Source organism: Erythranthe guttata, chromosome 7 (assembly GCF_056151865.1).
Source record: "Erythranthe guttata isolate IM_541 chromosome 7, IM_541, whole genome shotgun sequence".
Taxonomy (NCBI): Eukaryota; Viridiplantae; Streptophyta; class Magnoliopsida; order Lamiales; family Phrymaceae; genus Erythranthe; species Erythranthe guttata.
Genome location: NC_142539.1, coordinates 10,622,906 through 10,642,385, shown reverse-complemented (window position 1 = coordinate 10,642,385; position 19,480 = coordinate 10,622,906). Strand labels below are relative to the sequence as shown.

The window sequence follows — 19,480 nt, the reverse complement described above, 5'->3', positions numbered from 1 at the left end:
TGAATAATAAACTAAATTAACTAAACTAAATTAAAGAAAATTAAAACAATAAAAACAACGAAAGCAATTAACACGAAGATTAATCAAAGAAAACAAGCCTATGATTTTATTCTTCTCCCTATGTAATTATTAATTCCCCAATTCCTTCAATTATGCAAGTAATTAACCTCGATTATTAACCTGAGATGCTAAATAAATCATAATCCGCTTCCGCGTGTATTATGATGTAATACTCTAGATTCAATTATTGTATTCCTACGCAATTAATTCTAGAACACATCATTAAGCGCACAAATCTCAATAATGGCTACCTAAGAGATTAACTATATTCGTTTTTTTTTTTATTGAAGATGTAAATAATATAAATCAAAAAAAGTCCTAGACAATTTCAACGGGCATACCCGAGGGAATTGAGGCAGTAATAGAAAGCAACTAACTATCGAAAAACATAAAGAGTCATAAAAGTACTAGTTAACGATTGGGGTTACTCCCCTTGCCCTAGTGTGCATCAAGTTGGCCAACAATGAAACGGCCTCCGCTGCTGGTAGTCAGTTCCGCGTACTGCATGAACATAGCTGAATAAACGTGAGTTTGAATCTTCCGAATAAGGGCGGTAGCCGTAGTCTCCGTCTTGTCGAACCTCCATTTGTTCCGAGCCTCCCATATATGGTAAAAAACACTCGCCAAAGCACATCTCCGCGTCTTGCTTCGGTACGATTTGCCTTTAACATCCTTGACAAGCCACTTCAGAGCAGCCCGTAAAGTAGTCGGCCGTTGTGAAATCCCCAGCCATATACAAATACGGTCCCATACTTCCCGCGACAGGCTGCATCGAAAGAATAAATGCTCTCGGTCCTCGTTCTCCGCACCGCACATCGCACAAGTCTTCACAACGGTCTGGTAAGTAGCCAGGTGCTCCAGGGTTTGCAACCGATGAAGGGCTGCTAACCAAAGAATAAAAGAATGCTTGGGCGTCATTGAGTGATCCCAAATATGTCGGCCCCATGGCGGACCCCCGGTTGGGGCCCTAATCCATTCATAAATTCGTCCCACCGTAAGTTTCCCCATGCTCAAGTACGTCTCTTATCGAGCCAGGAGCAGCGGAATGGACCCCGCCTTGCCCACGACTTCATCCCGAATCCGACAAATATTTTTAAAGTATGGGGGGGAAGTCGCCGACGGTTGCCATTCCCAAATAGTCGAGCCCTTGAGGTAGAATTCGTTGACCCATTGAATCCATAGGGAATCCTTTTTCAGATGGATGTCCCAGAGATCCTTCACAAGCAAACTCTGGTTCCATGTCTGCAAACAACGAAGGCCCAGCCCCCCATCGGCCTTCGGTTTACACAAAGATTCCCATCCAACTTTAGGCGCACTAGTGCCTCACAAAAAATCCCGTGCCATATCTTCAATATAACCAATAACCGTGATTGGGATCGAGAAAATCGAGAACCAATAGCAACATGTACCTTGAACAACCGCCTTCAAGATCTCCAACCGGCCGGCGTACGATAGCGTATGACCCTTCCATACTCCAATGGCATGCTCAATTTTATCCAAGAGTGGCTGGTAGTTCAACACACGGAGTTTTGACGCAGCGAGAGGAATACCTAAGTAGCAAAATGGGAAGGTTCCGGTGGCAAAGCGGAATTCCTCCTCAATCGTCGTCCGGTCGGCCACAGGAACTCCGGCAAGGAATAAGTTGGATTTCAAGTTATTCACATGAAGTCCCGATGCTCTCCCAAACTCAAGCACCGTCGTGGCAAGCGTACGAACAGAGGAAACATCACCTCTCGAGAAAAGCATCAAATCGTCGGCAAAGATGAGGTGCGTCAACTTATGCAAGTGGCACATCGGGTGGTAGTTGAGCTCTGGCTCCGTCGTTCTTACATGAAGCAATCTCGACAGGTATTCCATGCAAATAACGAAGAGATAAGGTGATAATGGGTCCCCTTGTCGAAGTCCTCTCATCCGTGGGAAGAACCCCTTCGTCACTCCATTAACCGACACCGTCTAGGAGACCGATGTCACACACTCCATAATCCACCGGATCGCCATATCCGAGAACCCTAGCCCCACCAACATCGACCGCAAGAAATCCAAATTTACGGAGTCATAGGCCTTCCTTAAATCCAGCTTGATCAAGCACCGGGGGGAAATCCGTTTACGTTCGTATCCCCTCATAAGTTGCTCCACCATGTGCATGTTGTCCGTAATAGATCGCCCAGTCACAAAAGCCGATTGGGCTCGATCGATAATAGAGGGTAGAACCTTCTCGACGCGCTTCGTAATAACCTTCGCGATAACCTTGTAAATAACGTTGCAACAGGCAATTGGCCGAAAGTCACCCACCATTTCGGCATGGGCAGATTTTGGTATAAAAACTAAAATCGTGTTATCCCATTGTTTGAGCAAATCGCCACTTCGAAAGAACTCCAAAGCTGCTTCCGTAAGGAGGGGTCCCACGGTCGACCATGCAGCTTTGAAGAAAAGGGCCGTATATCCATCCGACCCTGGCGCTTTATCATCGGCGATATCAAAAAGAGCTTCCCTAATCTCCACCCCCGTCACTGGTTGGATCAAAACTTCCCGATCTTTCTCCCCTAGAACCGCTCCAGTGGCAATGATGTGAGGATCGACCGGTTCGCAGGGAAGCCGAGTACCCAAGAAATTCCTGTAAAAAGTCTCAAATTCCGCAAGGACCTCGTCCCTAGATGTAGTGACCGAACCATCCTCCTTGCGTAGTGACACAATATTGTTCCGCTTGGCATTACGCTTAGCAATACCATGGAAGAATTTCGTCGTGCGGTCCGTATCTCGTAAATAGTGAAGTTTCGCCTTTTGGTAGAAAAAAATCTTCTCCGCTTTCGCAAAGAAACGAAATCTCTCCACTTTGGCCAACATCTCCCCACACAATTGTTGATTGTGGGGATCGTTGTGGTAGAGTTGCTGAATTTCCTCAAGCTCTCCACCTGCCCGTTTCACCCTTTCTGAGATATGCCCAAATTCACGTTGGTTGAGGCGCTTAAGTGGGGTACTTAAGAGCCTTGAGATTTTTGCAAACGGCCCATTGGCAGCTACCCCGGTAGTTTGCCGTCCACACCTCCCTAACTTCGTTTTGAAATTCATCATGCTAGGTCCACATGTTGAAAAATCTAATTGGCCGAGATGCCGGGGGGACGGTGCCTCCCAATTGCACAATAATCGGAGAGTGGTCCGACACCGCCCCGAATGGAAGGAATTGTGCCGAGCTACCCTCAAATTCGTCACGCCAAGTTTGGTTTACAAGCGCACGGTCGAGCTTGCTCCACACTGTTTGGTTCGTCCACGTGTTGCGTAGGATCACCCAAACCGGAACAAACATTATATCGTTGATGTCGAAGTTGAAGAAATCCGGCATGGACCGAATATAGAGCGTCGCCAAACCATGCTCGAACTTCCCCATCTCCACCACCTGTTTCCGATCCTGGTCCGATGTGAATTTGAACACAATCCACCCCGTCGGATGGATTTGGAATTTCACCGGGACCTCCCATTTCGTCTTGATTGCTCGAATGGCTTCAATTCCGGGAAATTTCCCCGGAAAATAAGCAACAACCAAGAACACGCCCTTCGTACCCCAATCTATCTCGTCTTCTTCCTCAAACCGGAGAACATCCGTATCATCCAAACCGTCCACCGATTCCAACGCCAATTCCTCCGATGGTGGCGAGTTGCCTTTGAAGAATTGTGACCAGTTCATTCGTTTGCCATCTCCAGATTTTAGCCCCGTACCCTGACCCCGGATTTCACCTGCCTTCGGCATGTGGATTAACTATATTCGTATGTTAATACAACAAAGGCTATTCTACCACAGTTCTAATTATTAACCCGATCTTCCAATTCATGCAATTAACAATAACATAAATATTAAAGTATTATTATTATATTAGATATTATAGAATATTATGATTCTATTATGATTCGATTACCTAGATTAGTTAGGATTTAGTTACCTAGTCAAACTCTATTACCTTGTATTATTTTTCTATATATATTCCATGTAAATCAACCCATAACATAATGGGGGTTTCTATCACGTATTAATTCATATTCTATTCTTCCTATATGGTATCAGAGCACCAGATTTAGGTTTTTTAACCTAGCCGCCTTTCTTCTCCATGGCGGTGAAAACCTAGCCGCATTTCTTCTCCATGGCGGAGACCACCTAATTTTCTCCCTCCCCCGGTGGTGGTACTCTAATATTTTTTTCTTTTTCTATCTTTTCCATGCACATCACCCGAATTTTCTCCCTCCCCCGGTGGTGCATCTTCTCTATCTTCTTATTCTTCTTCTTCTTCTTCTTCTTCTTCTTCTTCTTCTTCTTCTTCTTCTTCTTCTTCTTCTTCTTCTTCTTCTTCTTCTTCTTCTTCTTCTTCTTCTTCTTCTTCTTCTTCTTCTTCTTCTTCTTCTTCTTCTACATGGCCTAAAACCTAGCCGCCGCCTCTCTTCTTCTCCATGGCCGGCGACCACCACCCCAATTTCTTCCCTCCCCGGTGGTGGTGCATCTTCTCTATCTTTATCAGTTCTTCTTATTATCCGACATCTTCTTCTTCTTAGTCGGTTAATCTAATTTTTCTCTCTTTAATCTCTATCTTCTTTTAATTATTCTTCTTCCCTCTCTCATCTCTTCTCTCTATCTCGATAAAAAAAAAGTTGCTTATTTTTCTCTCACCGTTATTATTATTATTATTATTATTATTATTATTATTATTATTATTATTATTATTATTATTATTATTATTATTATTATTATTATTATTATTATTATTATTATTATTATTATTATTATTATTATTATTATTATTATTATTATTATTATTATTATCATTATTATTATTTTATTTTATTTTATTTTTTTTATTATTTTTTTTTCAATTGGACAGATATTTCCACAGAGGAATTCTCTAGCGTTGTGTTTCGCGGTTTCTGTGCAGTCCTCACTTTTGAAGTTTATTCGTTCCGACTGCGGGAGCGTGTTAGCAAGTGATTGTCTAGTCTTCACGTTCGTCACGTTTCGATTGCGTGGGCGTATTAGATTTTATAGAATATTAGGATTCTATTATGATTCAATTACCTAGATTAGTTAGGATTTAGTTACCTAATCAAACTCTATTACCTTGTATTATTTCTCTATATATATTCCATGTAAATCAACCCATAACATAATGGGGGTTTCTATCACGTATTAATTCTCTCTCTTTCTCATATTCTATTCTTCCTATAATAAAAGCACATAAAGTGGCCAGTTTCATGAACTTAATAAAACAAGTAGAAGAAATAATCCGGAGTTAAAACTTGCATAAAATCATAGAATTGGGTTCATAAATCGCACATAGGGTTCGAAATAAAATCCTAGAAATAAATAAATTAGCTACTCATGATTAAAGTAAAAACAAAATAATAATTCATGAAAAGATAAATTATGCTTGAAATCTTCGAATTCTTCGTCTTCGTTATTGCTTTGTTGCTCTTGAAATTGCGTAAAAGATGCATCCCCAATTGTGTGCTTGACTTGGTCTTATATATGGTGGAAAACTTGGGGAAGAAGGTAGTTTCCTTGTGCAACTAGAACCCCTTTATTGCGCTTTTTCGTCTTCTCGGACGGCCGTCTGAGATTTTGTACTAAAACTCGGACGGCCGTCTGGGCTATAATTCTTCAGATTTTGATTTTTTACTTTTTCACTTTCGGCCCATATTTTCTCCAAAATTGCAGTTTTGACCCCCTATTTATCTAATTATTCAATTTGCACCTAAAACAAAATAAATCAACATTTTAAGCACCAATTATCATTAAAACACACCAAAAGCTCCAATTTAAAGTTACGATTAAGTGTAAAAATATACACTTAACACACCCCTAAACTTGAACTTTTGCTTGTCCTCACGCAAAATCTACTCATAAGCAATTAACTCAACTATTACATCTCATTACATAGATTAATAATCAACTTCATATTTTCAGAACTTGTAATTTAATTAATGATAATTCTTAGGCATTCGCAAGCTCAAAATTCAAAAACACTTAGTCACTTACGATTGCCAAAAACCACAAATCATACAATTGCTTCAAGCATCCAATATTTGTAAATTAAAGATAGAAAGAATTTATGCTTACATGCATATGTTTGACTCCAAATACTCACCAAATTATTCTACTCTACTAATATCGAACATTTAGCTATTACGATCATTGGGGCTTTTTGGCTTTCAATTGTTAGGTTATTTGGTTCGAGGAAGGCAATATGGGTATATGTGGCTATTCTTCTCTTGAATTGAGGTGCTTACGCCAAAATTTGAAAGATAGGCGTTTGAAACAATGAATTCACCTCTAAGGACTTTAATAAACTCGATTCTTAAGAGTTCAAAATCTCCACTCAACGTCGGAGCGGTCAACGCCGGAAACCGGCGGCGAAAAAATCAAACAAATTAAAAAAAAAATACTCAACGTAGGAAATTGGCTGCCAAAAAAGCAGACAGAAACAAAAATCAATGCCGGAAACCTGCGGCGAAAACAAAAGTTCAACAAAAAAAAAGTTTAAAAGCTGAAAAGGTCAAAATTGGATCATTGTGGTCAAAATTAATTAAATTGAAGTAAAATTGGGGTTACAATTAGGAAATGAGTTTAAATGATTAGGGGTAAATTTGTCATATACATGAATTTTACATTTATTTATAATAGATATTAAAGGAACGAACTTATTGGCGAAAGAGATATAACTCCTGAACATAAAATAATAAAGATGGTTGGTCAGGGACTTATTCATAAAAAACCCTTTTAAAAATATATCTTACTTTTTAAGATAAAAATTAAACTTACGATCTAATTTGAAATACAATGAAATAAATAAAAATAAATGTAAAACATAAATAAAATAAGATTTTTTTGAATCGAGCTATAAAGTTTTACTAAAATACTTCATAAAAAATGAGTTAGAGATTATTTTAAGGGTAATTAAACTCACACACCTGAGGTATGCTTAAATAACTATAAGGTCCCTATGGTATCGATAATTACACTCACCCCCCTGAAACATAGTTATAAACTCTAATGGGATAATGCATTTGATACGTTATTACGATAGAATTCTAACGGACTATTGATTTCAGGAAGTGGTGGAGACGACAAAGAGTTATGGGTGATTTAAGTAATATTTCGGGAGGCATGTCACCTCATTACTCCCCATAACTCTATGTTATCTCCACCACTAGCTAAAAGTAATAGTCCATTATAACCCTATCGGAATAATCTATCCAATGCATTATCCCGTTAGAGTTTCTAACTACGTTTCAGGGGGGTGATTGTAATTATCAATACCACAGGGACCTTACAGTTATTTAAGAATACCTCAGGGGTGTTGGTGTAATTTACCCTTATTTTAATAGTCTTAATAAAGAAATATGGGGTTTTTATACATAAGTATTTGGGGGTTGTCTAGGGTTCGAGAGGGTTGTACTTCTAAAACCGTAATATCTTTTATCTGGTGTGTATAAAAGAATTAAATTTTAGTCTCATCCATTGATTTTATCTACGACCTATTACGAACCTAGAACGACACTTAAAAATTTAAGATTAAAAATATATAGTACATCACCATACCTACGTCATACTATATAAAAATTACTTTATTAACCTTATAAACTCAAATCAATAAATTAAATTCTTCATTAAAAAATATTACAATAAGCATATTCAATTAACAAAATTGCAGGCCAAATAAAAATATAATCTCTCAATGTTCTTCCAAAAATTAAAAAACCCTGCCAATCGATAATAAGCAGAATCTCTAGTTTCTTGGCTACTTCCTCGTCTCGCCGCTCTCAATCTTTTCCAATGGCCAAGAGAACCACGAAAGTTGGAATTGCTAGGAAATATGGGGTTTTTATACATAAGTCTTTGGGGGTTGTCTAGGGTTCGAGAGGGTTGTACTTCTAAAATCGTAATATCTTTTATCTGGTGCGTATAAAAGAATTAAATTTTAGTCTCATCCATTGATTTTATCTACGACCTATTACGAACCTAGAACGACACTTAAAAATTTAAGATTAAAAACATATAGTACATCACCATACCTACGTCATACTATATAAAAATTACTTAATTACCTTATAAACTCAAATCAATAAATTAAATTCTTCATTAAAAAATATTACAATAAGCATATTCAATTAACAAAATTGCAGGCCAAATAAAAATATAATCTCTCAATGTTCTTCCAAAAATTAAAAAACCCTGCCAATCGATAATAAGCAGAATCTCTAGTTTCTTGGTTGCTTCCTCGTCTCGCCGCTTTCAATGTTTTCCAATGGCCAAGAGAACCACGAATGTTGGATGTTGGAATTGCTAGGAAATACGGTAATTCTTCATCCCCCCCCCCCCCCCCCAATCTTATCCGATGGCGAAGGGGAACAAAGAAAGTTGGAACTCGGAAGCAACAAACAATCGCTTCGATTTCTGTGTGTGAATACAAATTCTTTTGTGTTTTTCTAACATCATTGCATTGTTAAGGCTAGACATAGTACAAGGCTGCCAAAACCCAACCCACGATATATTGACGGGCCTGATGCTTAGTATAAGTTATTTGCTTTGATTATTATTTAGTAATTTGCTTATTATGATATTTTCTATAGTTAGGGTTTTTGTTATGACTCCGGATAATTTATGAAAATCTCAACAATGAATTACAAAAAAAAAAAGAAATATTCGATTGTCTTCAATATAGAATTAGGGTTACAGTCCTCCACCAAAAGAGAAAGCTTAGAATTAAAACAACTATTCTAAGCTAAGCTAACTAAGCTAACTAGACGATAAGATTCAACATGTCATCTACAGACCGTGCCTCCCCTATAAATAGAAAGAACACAACGGTCCCAAGGGTGTAGAAGACAGCTAAGGTCTGCTGCTTTGCATGTGACGAAAACGACATGCAGTCCTTGATGAAACGACGCCGTTCCGCCCTCCTATCTTCAGCCAAAAAGTGTGTTAATACTTAAAAGACTAGACACGATTTTAATAATAAAAACGACAGCGTTTTAACTCCAAAAGAAATTTTTTGAATAACGGGTAAAACCGTTACACTACTTCCTCCTTTTTCAAGCCATGTCTCATGGCTTGAAATCTGGAAATCTCCTGCTCATCTCTGCTGCTTCCTCCCATGTTGCTTCTGCCTCTGGAAGGTGAGCCCAGCGTACTAACCATTGTATACACGCCGCATTATTCTTCTTAACCATCCTTCGTTCCAAAACTGCCACCGGTATCAACAAAAACTGATGTTCTTCATGCAAGGGAGGCAGGCTAGCTGGCACTTGCTCTTGGTTACCTACCCTTCTCTTTAGTTGCGAGACGTGGAACACAGGGTGCACTTTCGACTCCGAGGGAAGCTGCAACTCGTATGCCACCTCTCCTATTTTCTGAATCACCTTGAAAGGACCACAATATTTCGGGGTCAGTTTCCACAAGTGGCTCTTCCTCAGACTTAGTTGTTTGAAGGGTTTTAATTTCAAGTACACCATATCCCCTACTTCAAAACTCCTCTCACTTCTGTGTTGATTGGCATAATACTTCATCATTTCTCTAACTTCCCCCAATAATCCCTTCAGCTTCTGAGTGATCAGTTGATGCTCTTTCAACCAAGTCCCCACTCCCTCCGTTTTCCTCAATAGGTGAGGACCATACCCTAGTTGAGGTGCTGGATATCCATACAACGCCTCAAATGGGGACATTTTGATGGCCGTGTGGAATGTAGTGTTATACCACCATTGTGCCAGTGGAATCCAAATGCTCAACTTCCTAGCAAATTGACCACACATGCACCTCAAGTAGCTTTTGAAGCATTGATTTACCCTTTCAGTTTGCCCATCCGTTTCAGGGTGGTGAGCAGTGCTTAACTGTTGCTGTACCCCCAGAGATTGCATCAATTCCTTCCAGAAATTACTGGTGAAGATTGGGTCCCTATCTGATACAATGTAATTAGGTAGTCCATGCAGCCTGTACACTTCTTCAATAAACACTTGTGCCAATTGGGATGCACTAAGTGGGTGACTGAGAGCAATAAAGTGTGCATACTTTGTGAATCTATCCACCACCACCCACACCACTTCCTTACCACTAGATTTTGGCAGTTTGACTATGAAGTCCATAGTTATGCAGCTCCAAGCTTGCTCAGGAACTGGAAGTGGCTGCAAATACCCCGGGATCTTCACATTCTCATGCTTACTCAGCTGACATATATGACAACTGGCGACCCATTCCTTTACTTGTTGCTTCAATCCTGGCCAAAGAAAAGTGAGCTGAATCTTCTGGAAGGTGTTTTGGATCCCAGAATGCCCCCCTATGCTTGAGTTGTGCATCTGCTCTACTAGTTTTTGTCTAATGTCAGTAGACTTCCCCACATAGATCCTCCCTTTGTACTTTATCAACCCATCCTTGTACTCATACAGTGATACATCCCAAGGTCTAAGTGTACTGTTGGCAATGATTTCTTGAGCTTCTGGATCTGATTCATAGCTTTGCACTACCTCTTGTACCCACAAGGGTTGCACTATGGTGATTTGTTGAATCTCTGCTATCTCTTCTCTTCTAGATAATGCATCTGCCACTCCATTCTCCCTTCCCTTCTTATATTCAATGGTGTAGTTGAAGCCCAGTAATTTGGCTAGGTATTTATGCTGCAAAGGGGTGGACAACTTCTGTTCCAGTAAGTATTTGAGACTTTTTTGATCTGTTCTGATCACAAAAGAGCCACAGATTAAGTAAGACTTCCACTTTAGCACAACAAGGAGTATTGCTAGAAATTCCTTCTCATAAATGGACAACCCTAGACTTTTGGGGCCCAAAGCCTTACTGAGATAGGCTAGAGGGTGTCCATTTTGCATCAACACAGCCCCTATACCATGGTAAGAAGCATCAGTTTCTACCACAAATTTTTCCTTGAAGTTGGGCAATTGCAGAACTGGTGTAGTGGTCATAGCAAGTTTCAGCCTTTCAAAGGCTTTTTGTGCTTCCTCATTCCATTGGAATTGTCCCTTTTTGAGTTGTTGAGTGAGAGATCTGGCTATCTCTCCATAACCCTTAACAAACTTTCTGTAATATCCTGTCAATCCTAGAAAACCTCTCAGTGCCTTGACTGATTGTGGTATAGGCCAATTAGTGAGAGCTTGTATCTTAGCAGGGTCCACTCCTACCCCTTCTTCATTAATCACATGCCCCAAGTATTCTACTTGGTTAGCATATAGTTGGTGTTGCCTCAACAACTTACACACGGTTTCCAAGTGTTCTATGTGCAATTCCATACTCTTACTATATACCAAAATATCATCAAAGAAGACTAGCACAAAGTCTCTTAGGTGTGCTCTGAACACATCATTCATCAAGGATTGAAAGGTGGCTGGAGCATTGGTGAGTCCAAATGGCATAACTTTGAACTCATAGTGCCCATCAGAGGTGACAAAGGCTGTCTTCTCCACATCCTCCTTCTTCATTCTGATTTGATGATAGCCAGCTCTCAAGTCTACTTTAGAAAACACCTTGGCTCCTCCTAACTCACCCAATAAATCATCAATCAGTGGGATAAGGTATCCATCCTTTATGTTCATGGCATTTAGTCTTCTGAAATCCACACAAAACCTCCAAGTGCCATCTTTTTTTTCTCACTAGTAGCACTGGGGAAGCAAATGGGCTGCTGCTAGCTTGTATGACCCCAGTCTGTAGCATCTCCTTGACCATATTTTCTATTTCTTTCCTCTGCATATAAGGGTATCTATAGGGTTGTGATTTCACTACAACAATATTCCCTATCAATAGCGTTTGAAAAACGCTATCGTATGATTCCATAGCGTTTTTCAAAACTCTATGTCTGGCCGAGCTATAATAGGTCCTGGCCCTACAATAGCGTTTATAAAATGCTATTATAGTGAATCATACAATAGCGTTTTCTTAGTGTTATTGTAGGCGCTATGATAACTTATGGAAAGTGCTATTATAAGACGATAATAGCATTTAAACTACGCTATTGTACGTTTTCCTGGTTTACGGTAGCATCTGACAAAACGCTATTATTAGTAAGAACAACGTTTCTTTAATGGTATTGCCTTTTCTTTTTATAGCTATTATTAGTAAGAACAACGTTTCTTTAACGGTATTGCCTTTTCTTTTTTATAGCGTTTCTAGGAAGCAGTAACATGACAACATCATTTTATAAATGTTATTGTGTCCTTTAACAACTTATCTTGAGCATCAATTAATAAAATATTTATACAATTACACTCTTATCGAATAGCCATATAAGAAATAAATAACTTTCATTAATATATTTGAACCAAATCCCTGAAACAATAACAAAACTAGTCATCTCTTCGTAGTCATACTAATAAAATACAAAAGTACATCAGTACGACAAGGTCTAAAAAAAATCATGTCTTCTACTTTCCTTACTGATCTTGACCTGTTATAAAACAAGGGAAAAAATAACACAAGTTAATGAAAAGGGAACAACTACATGAATAAAAAATACAATAAATATACAAGTTTCATTCCTTAACAATCTATAAAGCCAAACCACTTGTCTGCTAGCCGTGCTTCTACTACAATGCCGATGACATCTTCAATAAATTATATCTCAGATATAGGCTTCCAAAGCCATGCAGTTGGGACTTCTACAGTGTTCGTTGCCAAACTCAACTCTACCATTTATCATAAAATTACTTGACATATGCTCTTTAATATTTTATTATCTCTATTTTCAAATACTATCAACCTGAAAAGAAACAATGTAATGCTAGATGACTCAAAATCTTAGTTCAATTAGCATTTAAAGAAAATACGGAGGCTTTAAATTGTCCCTTGTTGAAACAATGGGCCATAAACAAAAGAAACATTCTAACCTTCAAAAGCAATCTTTCTTGATTACAATTTTCGCAAGTCCAAGGAAGCCTGGAAAAGAAGCCTAATCCATAGTAACATTATTCTTAAGTTAAAAGCCTATCAAACACAAAGTTAGCTCCTTGTTAACAACTGATATATACAACAAAAAGATTAATTTTAAGGTGTAAAACGATATTAATAAAAATATTATGATTCAAGAACATAATGTAATTCCACAAGAAACTGCTAACGGTGCTAGGAGACATTGGTAGCAGAGTTAATAAGGCTTTAGCCTTTAATATTATCAAATTTAACCGTTGTCTTCTAACTTGATTGATACATAACCTCTTAAAACTTGTATATCTTATCAACAATATCATTTTGCTCTGGATTCAAAGAAATACAGATAACTAACAACAACTAACAACTAAAATATATACCTTTAAGGGTCCAACGTAATGATAAAACCAAAATTTGGTTACAATATATGCGAAAGTAAATTGAGTAAATAAATCTTACACAAGTCCATATTTGCTTGCAGATTGATGCGCAAAGCCTCTTATTTCTTTGGTTGCTCCTTTATTTGCTCAATATCAATGATGGAAACAGAGCCCTTTCTATAGAGATAAAAGCAACACCTGAGACTCATAAAAGAGCATAACCAACAGAACAAATGAAAAGTGGAAATCAAGTTGTTTGTTATATTAATAAAATTTCAAATTAACTAAAGGTAACCAAATAAAATAAATTATGTACAGATTAATGAGGATTCAATAGTGTCCCTTTCCACCCCAATCCCACAATAAAAAGCGAGAGTAAAATGAATATTTCATTAAGAATATAATCCTACTATCGATCATTGAGAAAAATAAACTACAAAGAAATAGGATTAAAGTAAATATAAAACCTATAATAAATATAGACAGACAACAATAATAATATGACATAAATTGAAATGGGAGATTTGAGGTTTACAAATTGATGGGATTCTCTTGACGGATTAAGGGCAAAGTATAGCGAGTTGCCTCATCAGTCTGCTCGATAACGACTTCTATCTCGATAATCTTCATCCCGATGCCAAATCTTCCCAATTCCCAATTTTAGCAAAAAAAACCCTAAAAAAGGAGATCTTTACCCCAAAAAAAACACATAACGAGAGAAATATAGAGAAAAATATAATACATACGACTGAAAAATGTAGAGAATTGAAAAAATGGCTCACCGACGGTATATAGAGATAGCGTTCTGTCTTGGGGTGAATGATTCGGCAGATGGGGCGAGGGTTTATATGATTCATAATTTATTTAACAATAATTATTGTATTTTGAAGGCTATTAAAATGAAAATTACGGCGCCCTATATTTTGTTTATGTTATAGCGTTTCTTATTCTATTTTTATAAATTATCAAACACCGAGAAAATAATTATAGCATTTATTCTTAAAGCGCTATAGCAATATGCTATGAAAGCCTAGTTTTCTTGTAGTGTTTGAAATGAATTGCTTCTCCCTTGAGTGGGATACTGTGCTCAGTGTTTCTCATATGGGGTAGTTCAGTAGGTGTTTGAAAGAGGTCTGCATACCTCTCTATAACTCCTTTCACTGCATTACAGTGCTTCTCAGTAGAGTGTGGCCCCTCTTCCTCTTCTATGATGAATATACATCCCATATTGGCCCCTTGTGTCTGTAGTAAGTTTTCCAGTTCTTCTCCACTAATCATCACGAACTGATGATCTTCCTTCATCCCTTGTAATTTGATTAACTCACCCCCTTATCTTAATGTGATGAAGTTTTCATTGTGATCAAAGGACAGAGGTCCAAACTTTTTCCTGAAATCAACCCCCAAGACTAGGTCACATCCTCCCAAATCCAGTAGAGTCACCCCTAAGCAGAAATTGTACCCCCCCATTTCCCACTGAAAGTTTGGGCAAATGGATTCACATACTACTTGGTGCTTTCCAGCTACTTTAACTGTGGCCTTCCTAGTACAAACCCTCTCACACTCCAATTGCAAGGCAGATTTTGGATCTATGAAGTGTGAGAAGCTCCAGTGTCCAAAAGAATAGTGATTTTCTGCCCTCTGCATTTGCCCAATACTTTTAGTGTGGTGTGGGAAGTCTGGCCAGTAATGGCATTGAGGGAAATCTGCATTAGTTCCTCCACCTCAATGGGTATCTCCTCATCTCCTACCTCGGACAGTTCTTCCTCAGCCATGCACTCAATGTAGAACAGCCTCTTGCATCTGTGGCCTGGGGTGAACTTCTCTTCACAATTATAGCATAATCCTTTCCTTCTCCTCTCTTCCAATTCTTGCTTGTTCGGTCTCTTAGGTTGCATACCCCCCTTCTCAGGGTATTGGATCCTTAAGGGTTGTTCAGGAGCTGGCAACCTAGGAGTCTTATAATTGTGGTTGGGTGTTTTCATAGAGTTCTTGAGTTCTGCCTTCAGTTGATCTACCATATTTTCCTGTAATTTAGCTTGGATGATGGCATGAGATAATGTTTGAGGATTCATCATCTTAACTGTGTGTTTGAGCTCCCCCTTCAGTCCCTCTATAAAGCACTCCACAAAGTAGCTCTCAGGTAGGGCCCTGTGTTTCCTTGCCACGTATCCTTTCAGCTGCTCAAACCTCTGTCTGTAATCCTCCACCTTAGTCTCCTGGTGCAGTTTGTTGAACTCTGCAGTTAAACTCACCCGTTCTTCCTCTAAAAACCTCTCTAGTACCATGCTAGAGAAAACCTCCCATCCTATGTACTCTATGCCTTCAATATAGTCAGCAAACCAGTCCTCAGCCTTACCTTCAAGGTTTATAGATGTTGTTTGTACTTTCTCTCCTTCACTCATAGGGTTTAGTCTGAAATATCTTTGGCATCTCCTCAGCCATGTCCTTGGAAATTGCCCATCAAACTTTGGAAAATCCACCCTGATAGTTCTATTTTCCATATTTCTCATAGGGGTATTAGGGTTACCTGGATCTGGTGGCATTTGTTGGAATCTGGGAGCCATTTGCTCCATGTTTCGTGTAGGGTTTTCAGAGCTAGTTGTTCCCCTGTTGCATTGGTTCCTTGCCTCTGCTGCTATTCATAGATCTAGTCATCTCAGCCAACATTCTATGGATCTCCTCCATCTTTTGGTTGCTTTCCATTCTGCTCCTCTCCATTTCTTCTCTTACTGCGGACATATCTGCCTGGATTTTGGTGTTGAAGGCCATCTGTTCATCCACAAATACCTCGGCTTCCGTTCTTGTGTTGTCACCTGAACCAGTCCTCACATGGCTCCTTGTCATCATAGTATAGAAAAGGGGTCCAGGAACGACTGCTCTGGATACCAAGTGTTATGACTCCGGATAATTTATGAAAATCTCAACAATGAATTACAAAAAAAAAGAAATATTCGATTGTCTTCAATATAGAATTAGGGTTACAGTCCTCCAACAAAAGAGAAAGCTTAGAATTAAAACAACTATTCTAAGCTAAGTTAACTAAGCTAACTAGACGATAAGATTCAACATGTCGTCTACATACCGTGCCTCCCCTATAAATAGAAAGAACACAACGGTCCCAAGGGTGCAGAAGACAGCTAAGGTCTGCTGCTTTGCATGTGACGAAAACGACATGCAGTCCTTGATGAAACGACGCCGTTCCGCCCTCCTATCTTCAGCCAAAAAGCGTGTTAATACTTAAAAGACTAGACACGATTTTAATAATAAAAACGACAGCGTTTTAACTCCAAAAGAAAATTTTTGAATAACGGTTAAAACCGTTACAGTTTTATTGTTTGAAGTATAAATACTCATACACGTACTTTGGTTTTCTTCATGATGAATAATACTACTTTTTCTGACTTCTTGCGTATGTAAGAATTAGAGGATACCTTAAGATCATATCATCGTTATATGTATGTACGTGCATATATTCAGATGCTACGTTGATGCAGTTTCCTATGCTTTTGTTATGTTTTTTTTTTTTTTTCCTTTTTAGGTATATATAGTATGGAACTTATTTGATTTGGTTTGGTTGACTCATAAGCAATTTGTTATGCGTTGATGTTGCCTATGCTCATAAGTTGTATAAGCATTGGTTTGGATATATTGGTGGAGGATTGATGGGATTTACCGACAGAGGGTTATTATTCTCTGCATCATTAGGAAGGTTGTAACTGGATTTGCCGTTGTTGCTGCGAGAATTGGCGTCAATGCTGAAGGCTGCTGCCTCCACTGGTCAAAAGGCAAACTAGCAAAACTCCGAGATATTCTTTTGAAGATTTCACTCAAGATATTGAATGTTCAAAACAGAGGTGTCTCGTGTGCTGCAAAATAGACGAGCGTGTTTGCTTAAATTCACACCTCATTTAAAAAAATATTGAATCGCTATGCTAATAACTTGATCTGGAGAATGACAAAAATACTTGATACTAACAAAACAAAAAGAAAGAAAAAGGGGATATTTGCAGAATCCAAATGAAAATCCGAGATATAATTCAAAACATGTATAGGTTCTCAATTTCCCGAAAAATATATGTTGAAAGAATGGGAGAATGTTACAGGAATGGAGGCGAATGAACACAGAGTTAATCCAACAATTAAGTTACTATATTTTAATAATTATTGATCTATAATCAAATTTTAGTTATTGATTATTAAATTATAATTTAGATTTATGTTTAATGATTTGTATGCAATTTTACTTACCACGTGGGTGTCAGTATATTTTTCTATGGGGTTCGTACTTATCCTACCTGGCACAACTAGGAAGATTACCCTCCGAGAAGTACGGTCCTCTCGGACACTAGACAACCCCAAGTCTCTGACCAACCATCTTTATTATTTTAGGTTCAGGGGTTATATCTCGTTCGCTAATAAGCACACATCCCTTTGATAAGTATTATAAATAAAGGCAAAATTAATGTATATGTCAAAATTACCCCTAACCCTTTAAAACCAATTCCTAATTGTAACCCTAATTGAACTTCTGTTTAATCAATTTTGACCACAAAAATCCAATTTCGACTTTTTTTTTAGTTTAAACATTTTTTTTAAATCTTTTTTTTGCCGCCGGTTTCTGGCGTTGACTTTTTCTCTTTTTTTTCCCTAAAAATTTTATCTGTTTTCTTAAATCCACTGTTGAACGTTGATCGTAATTGTACTATCATTAACAGTAATTATATTGTCGCTGACAGTAATTGTACTGTTATTGACAGTACATTTACGTAATTGTAAACTATAATTGAATTGTCGTTGACAGTCAATTACTGTCAACCACAATAATATTATTATTAATTTTTTTTTTGCCTATTTTCTCTTCTTCTTTTTTTGTTTGATTGGTTGACAAGTCAACGTAATTATATTACTGTCGTTGACGGTAAAATTACTATAATCACAATAATATAACTGTCAATGACATCAATATTTTTTTTTGGCCTTTTTGTTATGTTTGATTTGTTGACCGGTTAACGTAATAATATTATTGTTTACTATTGTAATATTACTATAAACACAATAATATTATTGTGGTTGATGGTGATATTATTGTGGTTGATGGTAATATTATTGTTGCTATAGTAATATTACTGTGGATGACAGTAATAATACTCTCAACCACATCTGTATTACTTCTTTTGACTTTTTATTATGTTTGCCTTTATTGAACGACCAACATATTAATATTACTCTATCATGCAATAGTAGTGATTTTTGTTGTGATTACTGTGTTAGAGAGTAATACAACAATATTATTGTGTGAAATAGTAATATAGTTAATATGACTGTCAACCACATCAATATTGTTGTTTAAACGGTGCAAAAAGATGTTAAACAAAAAAAAATTAAAATAAAATAAAATGTTAACGCCGCCAGAGACCGCCGGTCAGCGGCGGCAGAAAGAAGAAATATCGAAAAAGTCAACGTCGAAAACCGACGGATAAGTCAGGAGAAAAAAGTCAACGGCGGAGACCAGGCGGTCAACGCTTGTGACAGGTGAAATTGTACTGAAAATTGAGTTTTGTGTCAAAATTGAATAATTTGTAAAATTTGGGTTCAAATTGAGGTTAAATTAAATTAAATGATGAAATTGGAGCATGTTCAAATGTGAGGGGTATTTAAGTCTTTTACACACCTCTGGACAATGTGGGGATTTTTTTGTAAAATAATATTTTGTCTGGACCCATTTATGAATAAGTATGTCATGATGGGCTTATTTGTAATGGAGACAATTATTATTCAATCATAATCCACTACTAGCGTGGAAATCGAACGGATCGAATTGGATTCCACCCCTTCGGAAAAATTCGGATTTTTTTCGGAAGTAAAAACCCAGTTTAGATTTTAATGCCGAAAATTTCGGTCGGAATTTCGGAATTGAAGGCGTCTTGGCAGTTTGCGGCGACTTTGTTGCATTTTCACTACAGAGTAAAGCGACGAGACGATTTTATGAGAACTGCTCCCAAAAGATATCATAAGAATCTTCAAAAATGGTTGTTCAAGGTTAGATCGGCAGAGCTCGACAAGAAAATAAAACACTGGAAGACAATTTTTTTACAGAGAAAAAAGAGATAAATGTGGTAGACAAGAAGAGTTGGGCGGT

The 19,480-nt window shown here is 37.8% G+C and overlaps 1 protein-coding gene and 1 long non-coding RNA gene across 6 annotated transcripts; both read right to left on the bottom strand.

The window, feature by feature from the left end:
• Positions 1 to 498: 498 nt before the first annotated feature.
• On the bottom strand, positions 499 to 1,068 carry LOC105967395 (uncharacterized). The gene has a single exon (XM_012991992.2). The coding sequence runs from the start codon at positions 1,066 to 1,068 to the stop codon at positions 499 to 501; it is 570 nt and encodes a 189-aa protein (XP_012847446.2).
• An 11,254-nt stretch (positions 1,069 to 12,322) lies between these two features.
• LOC148769194 (uncharacterized) lies at positions 12,323 to 14,386 on the bottom strand. Of its 5 annotated transcripts, none has more exons than XR_016032227.1 (5): positions 14,124 to 14,386; positions 13,877 to 14,030; positions 13,421 to 13,539; positions 12,922 to 13,018; positions 12,323 to 12,794 (listed from the first exon to the last, which is right to left on the bottom strand). It is a non-coding gene; the product is annotated as an uncharacterized LOC148769194 (long non-coding RNA). The 5 variants fall into 5 exon arrangements; XR_016032229.1 differs by having other exon boundaries at positions 13,877 to 14,016; XR_016032230.1 differs by having other exon boundaries at positions 13,342 to 13,539; positions 13,877 to 14,386.
• Positions 14,387 to 19,480: the final 5,094 nt, after the last annotated feature.